Here is a 16,444-nt window from a genome sequence, read left to right as displayed (position 1 = left end):
TTTAAACTTCAATTTAAACTCCATTTCGACCCCGACTGCACGTAATTAAGCAGACCAACTAAGGTGAGTACTGTCTATTAAGCTTTACTGCTCTTCACACTATTAAGTCGATTATACAATGGTACATTAAGAAGCTCTATAATTTATCTGCTGACCAGGCTAGCCGGGTGGGTAAAGTGCCAGCCTGGCAACCCAAAGGTCGCGGGTTCGAATCCCGCCTCAGGCTTGGATCAAAGTACTGCAAAAACCTTGGGAGGTGCATTATGGCCACAGAAGCCAATGCGCCAACAACTACCCAAAAAAAAAAAAAAATAAATAAATAAAAATAATTTATCTAAGTATACAAGTTAAGTTATTTGTAATTTAAGAAAAAAAGAAAAAAAAAGGTTTTTAACAATGTACTGACATGCTTCCTAAAATACAGATACCCCTTCTTACTGCCAAAGAAAGTGAACTACTGAAACCTATGCAAATAAATCCACAGGCTGGTGTCTCTACTTCAACTGTAAGTGAAACAGGCATTTACAGTGCAGCTAAGAGCAATAATATACTACCTGTAAATAAAATCAATATTAGTGATTTTATTCAGGGGTATTTATAATGGCTATTTCTTACACTTTGATGAAATAAATAACATCCCATTTACAGAGGTGCATAAAGAAAGACCGTGGTGTGGTCATTCCCTAAATATATTTTGAGCATATACTCTAATATGTGATCTGCCTTCATTAATTTCCATAATTTAAGTCAATTTCAATTCCTGTTCTAATAAGATATCAGCATAAACAGGCAAAAAAAAAAAAAAAAAAAAAAGCTCTTTTCAAATTATGACCAAGGGAGAAAAATTGTAAAATATTTTTTTTAACAAAATTAAATACATTTTGATATTGAAGAAGTTTCAGCATGCAGAATTAGGCTTCGTTTTATCAACAACTGAGTTCAAATTGTCAGACACTTTGTATTACCTAATACTGAGATAGTTTAACTGTATTCAGAAAAATTTTTAAAAAAGTTTCCAACATCTTCTATAAATAACTATTACTAAATTTAAACTACACAACCACATTTCATTCATTCATTGTTTTATTATAATAAAGAAATAACTCAACTAATATCGAACTAAAGTTAATTAAGAAAATAAAGTATACCTTAAGAAAAGCATTATTTCCCTCTCTCCCTCCACGGCTTAAGTTGACTTGCTTAAGAGCGTGTCCCAACATAGTGACATTGAAACTGAAAATAATAATAATAAAAAACAAAATTAGGACAAATCATATCTGACATATTTCTATTGTTTCTTTTAAAAATAGTCTTCACTATATTATTAATATATAAGAAAAGAGAGGTCAGACTGCTTAATATAAAATTTGTCTTGTAAATATTTCTATATAACTGTAAAATAAAATTACAAACTAAAAATTCAAGAGAAAACTGGCCGCCATTTATTTTCATATAATTGTAGAAACAAAATGTTTCGTGCTGTTAGTTGGACCAGAATATGGAAAAGAATAGTATCAGTCTATGAACCATTGTGCAAAGTCTTAAAAATGGTGTGAGTAGTGCTTTCATGATATACAATGGAACCTTCACCAGTGAAATAAACATGTGGTGGTGGTTGAGTTTTTTTTTTTTTTTTTTTTTTATGCAACAGCTACTATGGCCAAATTGCACCTGTTCCTGTTGAAAGACACTGTACAGATTAATAAAAAGAGTTTAGAACAGCATATATATATATTAATCTATTTTAGATAGTGAAAATTCCCAGTTAAACTGGAGTTGTCCCCAATAATATGTCTAAGTAGAAGAGACTCATTTAAGTTAGAGTTGGAGTCAGAGGTCAGAATGATAATGAATGCACACTATAAGTTCTTTACAGTTAGTGGAAAATCACAGTGCAAGCATGGTGGAGGGTTATTTTCTTGCAATAAACAGAGATGTATAAAGTGGATATGACCATATGTACTTTGGTGAGCACAACCTCTTTCTGTCTGTTTGAGTGGAAGCTAGATTTCCATAGCTGTGGATTCAGTTTTATATTTCATAACTTGTTAAATAACGAACTATTTAACTGGTTAAATAGTATAAAACTATTTAATTGGTTATGCCAAATTTCTCTCCATTTATCATTGCATACTCAATGTAAGATTGCTTTATAGTCTGTGTAAGGAATATGGATATGGTCATTGTCAGTGGGATTTCTTGCTGCATGCTCATTTCCTAGTATTCCAGTGTGCCCTGAGATCCAACAAAAAATAACAGTCTGCCTATTATTATGAAGTTCCAACATTTGAGTTCTCATTTGATTTATAAGTGGATGTGGAGAGCGAGAATTGCCATGGAAGGCTGTCACTGCACCACTAAAAGAATCTTATAGATTATAGCCTTTGGAGCGAAAGTATTAACAAGAAAGGTGAAGCCATCTTAATGGCACAGAGTTCTGCAGTGAAAATACTGCATTCCTGTGGAAATGAGACAGAGAATGTGTTGATGTTGGTAGGACCATAGCGGCTTCAACAGCTGTGTAACTTTTGGAGCCATCGGTGTAAATTTGAAGTTTGTGCATTTGCTATGGATATGGAGTGGGCTGCATGTAGTTTCTGAAAGGTTTGATTATTCAGGGAGTGTTTCCACCCAACAATGGAAGCAGTCATCACATGAAGGTATGCACACTTTAATCGCCTACACTGCAATGATCAGGCAGCGGAAGAAGCTGTCCTGGGAGCATCTTGTCTCCTCGGTGGGAAACCAGGATCCATGGGGCACTGTGTACCGGATTACAATGAATAAGATGTCAAGGGGTGAGGTTGTTACCTCGGTGGGGACGCCCCAAGGACATATGATCGGCAACCGGAGAGACACGGTTGACACCATTTTGGACACGGTTGACGCCCGCCATATTCACTCCCCCAAATGACCAAACCAGCCCTAAACAGGAAAAGCTCTGCAGCTACAATGATAAATACAGCACTACCAGCCATGAGACACCGCTCTGAGATTGCAAAAAAAGGTAGTCGAGTTTGCTCCGGACCTTTTGCTAAACCTCTATAATCACAGTTTGACAACGGGACAATTCCCAACAGATTGGAAAAAAGCTGTTATTAAGCTTCTAATCAAAAACTCCAGCAAACCACTGCACCTACCAGAGTCATTTCGACCCATTGCCTTGCTCTCAGTGTTCAGCAAGGTCTTTGAGCAACTCCTCCGAGAAAGAATAGAAAAGTATTACAACTTGGCACAACTTCCAGCACCAATGGTTTCAGGGCACAAAGAAGCACAATCGACGCACTAGAAAACATTGCTCTGTAATTTCAAAACTGTCAGAGCAAATATTTGCTGCTTATCTTAGTTGATTTCGCTGGGGTGTTTGACACCCTTTGGTGGCCGAGCGTCCTCGCACGGCTGAGGAGGGCAGAACTACCCCAAAACCTATATTCTTGCATCAAAAGCTACCTATATTCTTGCATCAAAAGCTACAGTTATACCTTTCCATGGAGGTTGTATAATTTCTCTGTCTTCATAAGAATTGGTCGAATGCATATTCTACTGATATAGATAGACAGATAGGTTTGTTTTTATGAGGTTTATTTCTAAAAATATTTATCCATTAAGGATAACAGAGGTATGACCAGATAGGACGAGATAGAACGTTGTTAATTTTAATTGCATAATTGAGAAGCAGCATCTTTCTCCGAAGGGGGAGTGGAGGTTCACTGGCTTCTATATATAGGCTTTGGACTGGCGAAGTCATGAACGCCTCAAGAACAATCCTAAGCACACTGTGTTGAAACATGCTGTCAGAGTCTTTCAAGTGAAGTCATAAACTGGGGCACCATAATCTAATTGAGATCTGATTAAAGCTCAGTATAGGTGAAATAGAGTATAGCGATCAGCTCCCCATGTCACAGATGAGATGACTTTTAAGTATATTCAGCTTTTTCATATAGACAGGTCGTGTTTGTATTATATGCTTCTGGAATGTCAGTTTGGTATTGGTATTGATGTTTAAAGGCACAAGGGCAGCTAAGGCCAAAATGTGCCAGGTCCTACATTATTATTCTAAGGTAATATAATATGTTCTATTTTGGCATCATAGGAATTCATATATATGTATTTCCTTCAGAAATGTATAGAGTGTAGCTAGGTCAGCACTATTGCCAATCATGTGGTTAAGCGATAACGGTTCTTGTAGTTGTGATTGAGAGTGGAAAATTCTTCTGAAAGGAGAATAGTGAGGACAATCTAAAAGTATATGCTTGACTGTAAGCGGTAGTGAACAATGCGTGCATCGAGGTGGGTCATCCCCCATGAATAGAAACATATGGGTTAGATGAGTATGTCCAATCCTTAGTCTTGCTAGAACAACTTCTTCCTGTCTATTTTGTCTAAAGCTGGAAATCCATAACGCAGGTTCTTTTTTGATTTGGAGCAACTTCTTATTACTTTGTGCCTTCCATATTTCTGACCACTGAAACATATAGACTTTTTTTATATGCTTCAAATAATCTCTATATGGTACTTTATAATTTGCTGGTGTTGTACTGTTTGGATTTTTGGCCCTGATCTGCTCTCTCATTGCCTAAGATACCAGAATGCCCTGGGATCCAGCAGAATTTCACTTTATGATTCCTACTTCGTAGGTGGTTTAAGTAGCAAATGATTTGTTTTTCGATTGGTTGTGATATTGAAAACTGATTACCCAAAGCAGATACTGCACTCAATGAATCAGTGTATATTATACTGCTAGTATTGTGGATAGTGTTAATATTCTGTAAGGCTAGTTTAACTGCATATAACTCAGCAGTATAACTGCTACATTCAACTGGTAGTGATATGGAGACTGTAAAAGATGGAAAGACAGCTGCGGCACCAACTGTAGAATCTGTTTTTGAGCCATCTGTATATATTTGGTGGCTTTGTATATTGTTGAGGGCATGTTCTTTATGTAGTTGTTTGATATTTTCATTTGCCAGGGAGTTCTTTCCCCATTGCTGAAAGTGCGTATCACAGTGAGGGAGATTTACAGACCAGGGTGGATCAGGAGTATCGCTTTCTTTAAGTATGTTATCAAAATCAATATTCCAGGTGTGAAGCAAATCTTTTAGTCTCATGCCAGTTGGTCTATTTTCATTCGGTTTACTGTTATAGAACGTTGTCCGCTCAGGGTTGGAAAGCAATGGTCGAATGGGATGGTCTGGAAGGCTCTGAATTTTAGCTGCATAATTTAGAAGCAACATTTTCCTTCGAAGGTGAAGTGGAGGTTCGTGTGCCTCTACATACAGACTCTGAACAGGGGATGTTCTAAATGCGCCCAGAGCAGTTCGAAGGGCACTGTGTTGGATGGTATTAAGTCTGATTAATGCGCTTTTCCTAGCTGAATCATATACAATAGCACCGTAGTCTAAACGAGATCTGATAATAGCACGATACAAATGTAATAGAGTGTATCTATCAGCTCCCCATGTCATAGCAGAAATGGACCTAAGTATATTAAGTTTCTTTAGACAGACAGTTCGGAGGTATGTGATATGTGAAACAAAGTTCAGTTTGGTGTCCAATATTAGGCCTAAAAAACGGAAATTACTGGTGAGAGGGATCAAATGGTTTTTTAATCCGAGTTCTGGTTCTGGGTGTAGCTTACGTTTTTTGCAAAAGTGAACTGCAATTGTTTTTTGATCTGATAAACGATATCCATTCTGCATTGCCCATGCCTCTAACTTATTTATAGAGAGTTGCAGCTGTCTTTCAATGGTATGTATATTTTTGGAACGGCAAGATATAGTTAGATCATCAGCATACATATATAGTTCTACAGTATTTGGGATGTTGTGTGTTATGGTGTTCAGTCTAAGTGAAAAAAGGGTAGAGCTCAGTACTGATCCTTGCGGGATACCTTCTTCTTGAGTGTAGGACCGGGAAAGTACAGATTGATAGCGGACCTGAAAGGTTCTGTGTTGAAGAAAATTTTTAACGAATTCTGGTAAGTGCCCTCGCAATCCTATGGAATGAAGCTCTCTCAATATGCCGTATCTCCAGGTAGTGTCGAAAGCCTTTTCTATATCGAGACTTACCATTACAAGATGTTCATTTTTGACGTAAGCATTGCGGATGCTAGTCTCGGCTTTCACCATTAGATCTAAAGTGGATCTGTTTTGTCGGAAACCAAACTGATTGTTGTTCATCAGTTCTTTAGTTTCAAGAGCCCAGGTAAGCCGTCTGTGTGTATCATTCTTTCTAGGATTTTACTTAGGCAGCTAGTTAGAGAAATAGGTCGGTAATTTTCTGGAAATGTGTGATCTTTTCCTGGTTTAGGAAAGGCCAAAATGATGGAATGATGCCAGGAAGATGGATATGTACCCTCAAGAAAAATCCGATTATAGAACATTAATAGTAAATTCAAGGCTGTACTGTTTATATGTTTCAGCATTACATAATATATAATATAATATTTGAGTTTGCCTTTTGTGATTCAGTGGCTTGTTGCCTTCGTGATTTATTGGACATTTTATCACATCAGGTCCAGCTGCACTGTTAGGTGATCTCTTTAATGCTGTTTGCAGTTCAAATAGGTTAAATGGTTGATTATAGCCAATATATTGGGAAGTATGGAATTTTAATTTGTACCTTTCTGGTGAAGCTTTGATTTTAAGAAAAGAGTTGCTATATGCTGACGTGGCAGATGTTTGGTAAAAGTTCTCTGCAAGGACGTTAGCTATTTCTTGACAAGAAGAAATTTCCTGTCCATTTTTGATTAAGATGGGAGAAGGAAGAGGTGGATATTTCCCATTTAATTGGCGAATTTTTTTCCAGATGAGACGACTGCTAGTATCCTTTGTAATAGTGGAGGCAAACTGTATCCACAATTCCTTTTTGGCTTTTCTTCTAACTTGCCTAGCTTTTGACTTTAGCCTTTTATACTGAATTAGGTTGTTGGTAGTTGGGAACTTCCGGAACAGGTTCCAAGCTTTATTTTTTTCCTTTTTGGCATTGGTACAAGCTACATTCCACCAGTGTTTAAGGTTTTTGTGTTTAAATGTGGAGGCTTGAGGAATTGCTTCGGAGGCAGTGGTCAGTATTTGTCTGGTAATATGCTCTGTGGCATCATCAATGGATTGTAGTTTGATCAATTGGTTATCAAAAGAAAGACGGGTTGAAAACTTTTTCCAGTCTGCTCTGGAGAATTTCCATTTTGAGCGATTATCAGGATATGATGTTTGAAGCGTTTGGATTCTGCATATGATTGGAAAGTGATCACTGTTGTGTGGGTCGTTTAATACTGTCCATTCTATACTGGGGTATAATATGGGGGAACAGAGTGTTAAATCAATTGCTGACATAGATCCAGTGGGAAGGTGAGTATAAGTATTTTCACCAGTGTTCAGTAATGTTAAATTCAGTTGGTCTAGTATCGTCTCGATCAAGTGTCCTCTACTGTCCATGTGGTCTGATCCCCACAATGGATGATGCGCGTTGAAATCACCAAAGATACAAAAAGATGGTGGTATCTGTCTTATAAGGTCTTCTAGTTCTTTAAACGTGCACATCTTGTTAGGTGGAAGGTACAGAGATACTAGAGTTAGAATTTGCCCAACTGATACACGTACGGCAATGGCTTCTAAGTGGGTTTGAAGCGAAATGTTTCTAGATGGTATTTTACAGTCAACTAGAATGGCGACGCCTCCACGGGCGGATAATGAGGAGTTTCTATCTTTTCTGTAAAATGTAAAATTTCTGATTGATGGAGTGACTTGTGGAGTTAGATTAGTCTCTTGTATGCAAACGGCTATAGGACCATATCGGGAGATTAAATCATAGATGTCATCGGTATTGCTGCGTAAACCTCTACAATTCCATTGAACAATGTTCTGCATTATCGGGGTTTGAGGAGGGAAGGCGAGTCTGTCTGTTTCTTGTGAGTGGGTTGCTTTTGACGGTCATATTTCATTTTATCTTTTCTAGGAAAGTTGGGACGTCCGGAATCTGTATCCTCTTCTACGTCATCAGTTTGACCTGATGAAAATCCAGTCTCCATATCATCTTATGCATGAAGATCAAGTACTGTTTCATCATGTGTAGTTATATTTTTAGAGTCCATTCTATTTGAGTTTGCCTTTTGTGATTCAGTGGCTTGTTGCCTTCGTGATTTATTGGACATTTTATCACATGATTTTATTTTAGCCAGAACTGTGATAGGAGTATTGCTTATTTCATCAACTACAACGGGTTTGCTGGTAGGTTGAGGTGTTGATAGCACAGATCGTGCCCATTCTGCAATGGATGTATTGGGCGGAATTGATACATCAGTTTGGGTTGAAACAGCTTGGCATTTTAGCGTAATGGCAGCGTACGTGGTTTTTGGGATAGTTGACTTTATTTGCTTTCTTGCTTCTTGATATGTGATTATTCTTAGTCTTGTACTTTTGTATTCTTTTTTTCAATTTTCCAGAGTTTGCATGATTTTGAGTATGCTGGATTGTCATTCTTGCAATTTGGACATTCCGGAGCCTTTGCAGTGCACTCTGTTTGTGAATGGATTTTTGACCTGCAGTTAGGACAAGTATTTTCGCCTCTACATGTTGTTTGGGAGTGACCAAACTTTTGGCACTTGAAACATCTTAAAGGGTTTGGAATGTATGGGCGGATACGGCAATTTAGGTAGCCTGCTTTAAGGTCGGCAAATTTGGTGTACTAAAGGTCAGTATAATATTACGTGTGGGAACAAGTTTGTCGTCCTTCTTTATCATAATTCTTCTTGCTTGAGTTACTTTCTGTTCTGCTAATTCCACGACTATCTCCTCTTCAGTTACGTTCAACAAATCCCACTCACTTATTACTCCTTTTGAGGAGTTCAAGGTGTTATGTGGTGAGACTTTGATTGGGATTCCGCTTATAGATGTCATTTTTAATAAAAATTCTGAATGCCTTGCTTGGGTGGTCTCAATTAAGAGATCTCCTGATTGGAGCCTTTTCACCATTTTCGGTGTACCTGCTGCATTCTCCAGACATCTCTGGATGACAAAGGGAGAGAGTCTGCTTAGCAGCTGAGTCGATAAAGAATGTACAATTAGAAAAGCTGGTGGTTCTGATTTGTTACAGTCTTTTTTCATTCTTTTTGCCAGATTGGGATCGTCTTCCATTCTTCGAGTCTCAGTATGTTGAGAGAGCCTGTCGGCTCTAGTGGTGGACATGTATCACAGTCCACTGTTGCTCCTTTTAGCCCTGGGAGTGAGCGCTTTTCCTCCCAGATTTCCGGCCCCGCCACGTGGAGGCAGGAGCGGTGACACCTAGTGGCCAAGCGGTTGGAGAGGTTAGTTTGTTAGTGCAAAAAATTAATAAATATACTAGGAAAAGAAAGGTAATTTTCCTTTCTGGGTTCTTACTTAGGATCTGTTAAGTACAGAACCACTTACAAAGAAATGAGTATGAGAAAAGCACTGGAAAGAAAATATAACAAAAATATAACTCACTGGGAAAGAGCACTATATATCGCTTTGGAAAATCGCTTGGACACTATCGCTTGGCACTCGGGGCCGTCAGTTTGGTGTAAAATGTCATGACCAAGAATCGGATATTGTTGGTAATTGGTATCGATTGATAATTTAGGTTCTGGATGTAGTTGACATTTTTTTTACAAAAGTAAATGGCTGTAGTATTGGTTGCCAATAGATGATAACCATTATGTGAAGTCCGTGACACTATTTTGTTTATTGTAAGCTGCAATTGTCTTTCAATGGAACATATATTCTGTTGTTGTTGTTGTTATTTGGTTTTCAGGAGCATTAGCAACTAAGGCTATATTGCTCCGGGGATATGCGGTGGTCATTCTCTGACCTTTCCGCATTCTCGGTATTTGGTGGTCACGGGCTCGAACCCCGGAGCAGCAGTGCGTAGCATGTGCTACGCACTGCTGCTCCTGCCCACCTGGCTACGGAGGAGCCCATATATTCTGTGAATGGCAAGATATTGCAAGGTTATCGGCATAAAGATAGATGTCTAGGTTGCCCAAAATGTTCTGCACTAAACTGTTTATTCTAAAAGCAAAGAGTGTAGCACTGGGTACTAATCCCTGTGGTATCTTCTCTTTGGACAAGAGATTGCAAAACAGCATCACAATAACTCACTTGAAAAGTTCTATTTTTAAGGTAACTCTCTATGATCATTGGGAGTTGACCCCGGAGGCCAATGGCATACAGGTCTTGCAGAATGCCATAGTGCTCGGTGGTGCTAAATGCTTTTTCAATATCCAGGCACACTATGACAAGATATTCTTTTCAGATAAAGGTGTTACACGTTACACTCAGCTTTCACCATAAGGTCTAATGTGGATTGGTTTTTGGGGAAGCCATACTGATTACAACAGATGACTGAGTGGGAGTCTATATACCATACAAATCAAATGTGTATTATCACTTTTTTTTTTTTAAGGAGCATCAGCAACTATTGCCATATTGCTCTGTGTATACTGTCTGTAAATTGCATGTGTTCTGTGGTCGATTTTCTGTTTTGCTGGATGCAAAACTCGTATTTCTGGGAGAAAAAACCACGCTATCTTCACCTGCCAACGAACTCAGCCATGTTGTGAAAAGGCCCATAAAAAAATTACTGTGATCGGATGGGACTCAAACTCAGGTCTTTTCCATCTGGTGTGGGGAGGATGGCTATTCTACAGCTGTGCCACCGGGAGGCTGTATATCACCTTTTCTAATATCTTGCCCATGCAACTGGTAAGGGATTTTGGTCTATAGTTGCATGGATTCGTCTGATCTTTTCCAGGTTTAAGAAGAGCTAGCACTGTTGAATGAAACCTTGAGCGAGGACAGTAGCTTTTGTAGAAGATCCGATTCAGAAAAAGCAATAGAGAATTGAATGTCTTTTTGTCCAGGCATTCCAACTGAGGTAATAAATCCCATCAGGACCTGATGCCCAGTTTGTTGATTTGTTTAGAACATCCTGTAGCTCCAAAATTGGAAGGGATTGATTATATGGAAGTGACAGTCTTGTGCTGAAATTTAATTTACATTGCTCAGCCTTGTTTTATGTTGCTGAAAAGATGGCTCATATTCACAAATCCTTCAGTATATCAACTAGAGCTGATAAGTCTTGCCAATTCCATCTCAGTATTGGAGAGAATACTGGTGCAAATCTACCATTCAGTTTTTTTTTTTTTTTTATTCTAGATTATTCTGTTGTTGATATTGTTCATTATAGTAGAGGTAAACCAAATCCAAGAATCTTTTTCCTTACAAATCGTCCTTTTGCTTTAAGTTTTTTTTTTTTTTTTTTTTTTTTAATATTATAAGGTTCTCAGTTGTTGGGTGTTTATGAAGCAGGTTCCATGCCCGGTTTTTCTCTTTTTTGGCAAGCTGACACATTTCAGTCCACCACAGATTGCATTTTTAAAAAAAACCAGTACAGATTTTGGTTGCGGCATTTAGAATCTGCATTGTCCAAATACCGATCCATCATCAATGGACTGGTATTTGATAATTTCATCACATAAGATATTCAAAGTTTTAACTTCCAATGAGCCTTGGAAAATTTTCATTAAGTAGGTATTATTTGCCTGTATTTCACAAATTATTAGGTAATGGTCACTGTTTAGCAAACTGTCCAGAGTTGAACAGCGGATGAGTGTACCCATCAGTTGTTAATTTTGATATCATATACTTGGATTTCAGGAGAGCTTTTGACAATGTTGCACATGGAAACTTACTGTACAAATTGGAGCAGTATGGTATTAAGGGTAAGTTGTTACAATGGATAAAAGGGTGGTTGAGTTGGAGAAGACAAAGAGTGGTAATCAATGGATGCTGCTCTTCATGGACTAATGTTATTAGTGGAGTCTCACAGGGTTAAGTGTTGGGCCCCACTGTTGTTTTGTATATTTATCAATGATATTGATGAAGGTATATTAGGCTTAGTATCGAAGTTTGTAGATGATACAAAGGTTGGCAGGGTTTTTAATAACAGCAATTGCAGTGTGCTACTGCAAGAGGATCTAGAAAATTTGGGCAGATGAGCTGAGGTTGCAACTGAAGTTTAACACTGACAAATGCAAAGTACTGCATATGGGTAGAAGTAACCCCAGAGGAATGTACCGTGTGATACTACACTTAGGGTAGTAGAAAATGAAAAGGCCTGGCAGTTATTGTGCAGTCAGATATGAAGTTTTCTGAGCAATGCAGACAGGCTGCTAGAGCAGGTCATAGGGTATTGTCAATGATACGGGAATTTTGCTAGCAGGGTCCGACATTTTGCACAGTATTCAAACAACTAGTGATAGTAGCAACGTAGGGGGGGGGGGGGATTGAGACAACTAAGATATTGTTTAAACTTTCTGAAGATAAAATGCTGGCAGATTTTGAAACTTTATCGAGCCTTTCACTGTGTAGAAAATGTTCTAAAATATAATAGCATACAGGCACTAATTTAAAAAAAAAACTGTATTACCAATCTCCAAAAAGGAGTGAATTAAGGGTGAATTAAGGATGAATTAAGCATGAATTAAGTTAATTAAGTGAATTAAATAGGGTGAATTAAGGATGATTGCTAAAGAACCTGATGTGGAAACTATAAAGATCGGCTGTGTGTTCGGGCCACGATGGGCAGTTTGTAGCTTGCAGACGGCAATTGAGGGTTGGAGGATTTATACTGCTTTGTGCAAACATTTTGAATCAGAAGTTAAATATTCCAGATTATTAACCCATTAACAGCCATTGTCCCATTTATGGGGTGCAACTTTTAATAAAAATAAAAATAATGGAAATGCAGAAAACTGGATTACAAGCAGCACAGTAGTTTGAAACTGATCTATAATCATGGCATTTACTGTCAGATGGCGCTGAAATACAAAAAGTTAGGACAGAAAGCATTTACAAGTTTTTCATTTTCAAGCATGTGTGTGTCATAAGAATGATAAGTGTATAAAAGTTTCTCTGTGTTTTCAAACACTATAAGGGCTCTAGAAATATATTCTAGAATAGTTGCTTTTTGTGACTCAACTAAAAGGGTAAGCCACCTACACCATTATTTATTGTAAATTTGTTATTTATGTTGATATCCCATTTTTAGGACATTGGCTGAAAATAAAATCAGCAAGCACGTGGATGTTTCTCGAATCAAACAAAATTTTAGTGGTTTACCTTTGTAAAAAAATTATATAACAAAGCCATGAGCGGTGGAAAGTACACTGTTAGAAAATATCTAACTACAAAAGTGATAGAGGAAATGTTTGCAGATCCTGCATTTTGGAAGACAGGGATAACGATGATGTTGATGTTCCAATCATTCCTCCAGATCCTCATGAGCTAACTGACACAGAGAATTTTGAAGAAAATAATCTTGAAGGAGAAGAAGTGGAAGATGTTGCAGGTACCCTAGAGTCATTTATACCTATAAATGACGAATCTGAATTGAGCAGCAATGAAGAGCCAATCTTCCACGTAATGAAGATACATCAGGAAGCTTTTCAAACCTATCAGAATCTCGCAATAAATACAAAAAATCAATTTCTCAAACAGTTGCAAAAACAAGTCACATAAAAGGAAAAACACTAGAGTGGACAAACAATCAAATACAGTACACTGAGAAGAACAGTTTATCCCAAAATAATTTTGAAAATGTTACATCTCTGTTATACGGTAAAACAGCAGTTGAAATTTTTGAAGAGTTTTTCTCTCAAGGCATTATTGATCATATAGTAGAGCAGAGCACATTGCACGCACAACAAAAAAATGACCGAAATATTTTGCTTAGTGCTGATGAATTGAGAAGTTTTATTGGGGTTCTACTGTTCAGTGGTTATCACAAACTTCCTCAAGAGGACATGTATTGGGAACAAGCCCCAGATGCTGGTATACCTTTAGTATACAATGCGATGCCAAGAAGACAATTCAAAGAAATAAAAATGTATCTCCATTTAGTGGACAATTCACGCCTTGATATAAACAACAAAATGTTCACGACCATATTCTGATATGCTAACACAAAACTTTTTAAAATTTGGCGTGATTCACGCCCATTTATCAATAGATGAAATGATGATTCGATATTATGGACGACATTCTGCAAAAATGTTTATGCACGGAAAACCAATCAAATTTGGTCACAAACTCTGGTGTTTATGTAGTTCAAGCGGTTATTTATATAATTTTGAAACATATTGTGGCAAAAGTGAGAAAATGGAGGGACCGATGGGAGTTCGAGTTATTACAAACCTAATTTCATCAATACCTGCTGACCAATATGAAAAACATTCATAAGGTTTTTTTTTTTTTTTCCCGAAAAAATTCGAAAGGTTTTTCAACAATTTCTTCACCACCCATGAAATAATATGCCACCTTAGAGAGCTGCGAATGAAAGCAACCGGAACAGTCCAAGAAAACCGAACACAAAAGTGTCCTTTGATTTCGAGCAAACAAATGGAAAAAGAGAAGGGTCGGGGCTATTTTGATTATAGATTCGACCAATCAAATGAAGTACTTGTGCTAAAATGGAATGATAATAAACCTGTTTCACTTGCCACTAATTACAGTTGCATTGAGCCATTAGGGCAAACTAGACCTTACTCCCGTAAAGACAAAAAGCAAATTCAAATTGCTATAACAAAGGTCATACAAGAATATAATTCACATATGGGTGGAGTGGACATGTTAGATAAGCAAATTTCACTTTATAGAATCAGAATTCGTTCAAAAAAAATGGTGGTGGCCATTATTCACACAACTCCTAGATATATGCATTGTCAACACTTGGAGATTGTATCAAATTACAAATTCTCAAGAAAATGTATCGCTTCTGGATGTATGCAGGAAAGTAGTGTTGGCCTACCTTTCTAAAACAACTTCTTCTGCTTCAAAAAAGTCGGGGTTCACAAAAGTCTAAACTTCTAGGTGGACGAGTGAGCTTGGACGTGAGATTCGATGGCAATGGATATTTGGTAGTTCCAATAACGACACAACGAAGATGTGCTTTATGTGGCAAAAAAACAGACTTCGTAACAAATGTGATGTACCCCTACATGACATATGTTTTGTTCCTTTTCACACAAAATGACTTATTTATTATTATATGTTTCATACATAGTTAGTGTAAAACACCATTGTTTGATTTTCAATAAAAAAATTTTTTTTTTCTTTGTCTAATTTCCTAAATATTTCTTATTCTCAGCCAACGTCCCAAAAATGGGACGTACTTTTTTTCTGTAACCAGGAAGATTTTTGAATAAAATTTTTTTACAATGTCTTCATTTGAATGTTTTTAGCTGATATTAAACGAGAAAAATTGTGTTTTTCTTTTCAATTCAATTATGGCTGGTAATGGGTTAAATCGAGTTTTAAATTTGGAATTTCTTAAAAATTTAGCAGTAATGATCGACATCCTGCGGAGCTCTTTACAGAATCACAATGGTAAAAGCATATAAATTAATAATTCGAACTATCAATGCTATTGCTAATTTGAAAAATACTGAAGGAAATGATGAAGCTAAAATTGAGGGCATGTTGAAGTGGAAAGAATTTCAAGGAATCAAAATTGAAAGTAAAAAACTTACCTCATGTCAAGTTATTAAATGCATTGTTTTATCCTTAAAGGACAAGTTATTAATGCAACAGAGTGATTTTAAATTAAATAAAGAAAATGACAATACCATTGAAAGAAAATTTTAAACATGTGCTACCCAAAATCATGGAATGGGAAAAACTTTCATCTCACTGGCAAGATGGTGAAAACCAAATAAGAAATTTGTTTTCTGATAAAATATGAAATAAAAATTAATGATTTTAGAGATTTTGTCAAAGACAGTTTATCTTTAAAATCGAGTGAAATTCCTTTTTCAATTAAGAAAGCCAGAAATATCTTTGAAACCACTGCAATTAGCTGTGCTGAAGCTGAGTGAGCTTTCAACATAATGAATAATATTGTGACAATCAGACACGTTGCAGATTATGATGACCATATATCTAAATGGAAAACCATTGCTTCAATTTGATCCGGATCGTTATGTCAAATTATTCCTCTGTAATCATCGTTCAGCTACTGAGAAAAGCAGAAGATCGGCAACAAATATTAGTAAAGAAGTAAATTGGCAATTTTTAGAATAAATTTTTCTTGAATATTTGGGAAATAATTTTTTTTTTATGTAATCTGTGATTTATTGTGTACTTTTTCTAGAAAGATTGTTTTTTTATGTAATATTTGTTTTTATATTGTGGAATGTTTTGTGATAGTTTTTATGTTATATGTGATATGGGAAATATTTCATGTTATTTTTTATTTGCAATATTAAAATTTTATCATGAAAAAAATGTATCCATTATATTTCACCTAGTTAAAAATATATATATATATGAATAAAAAAGTTGCGTGTGTGCCAAGCACATGCAGTAGATGGTTTATGCGAAACATCCTTCATGTTTCTTTTAGGTATTTTGATTTGTATATAGTAGTA

The 16,444-nt window shown here is 36.7% G+C and overlaps 1 protein-coding gene across 4 annotated transcripts in view; it reads right to left on the bottom strand.

Moving 5' to 3' along the window:
• Positions 1 to 16,444, bottom strand: part of LOC150084913 (poly [ADP-ribose] polymerase tankyrase-like) — a 1,170,388-nt gene that overhangs the window by 808,564 nt on the left and 345,380 nt on the right. For all 4 annotated transcript variants that reach the window (XM_090376702.1, XM_090376704.1, XM_090376701.1 and 1 more), the window contains one exon: positions 1,149 to 1,233. In XM_090376702.1, the coding sequence (XP_090232828.1) occupies positions 1,149 to 1,233 (85 nt within the window). The remainder of the gene's footprint in view (positions 1 to 1,148; positions 1,234 to 16,444) is intronic.

The sequence above is a fragment of the Mastigoproctus giganteus genome, chromosome 6 (assembly GCF_048544385.1).
Source record: "Mastigoproctus giganteus isolate SK-2022 chromosome 6, ASM4854438v1, whole genome shotgun sequence".
Taxonomy (NCBI): Eukaryota; Metazoa; Arthropoda; class Arachnida; order Uropygi; family Thelyphonidae; genus Mastigoproctus; species Mastigoproctus giganteus.
The sequence above is the reverse complement of the archived record's forward strand: the minus strand, read 5'-3'. Positions and strand labels throughout refer to the sequence as shown.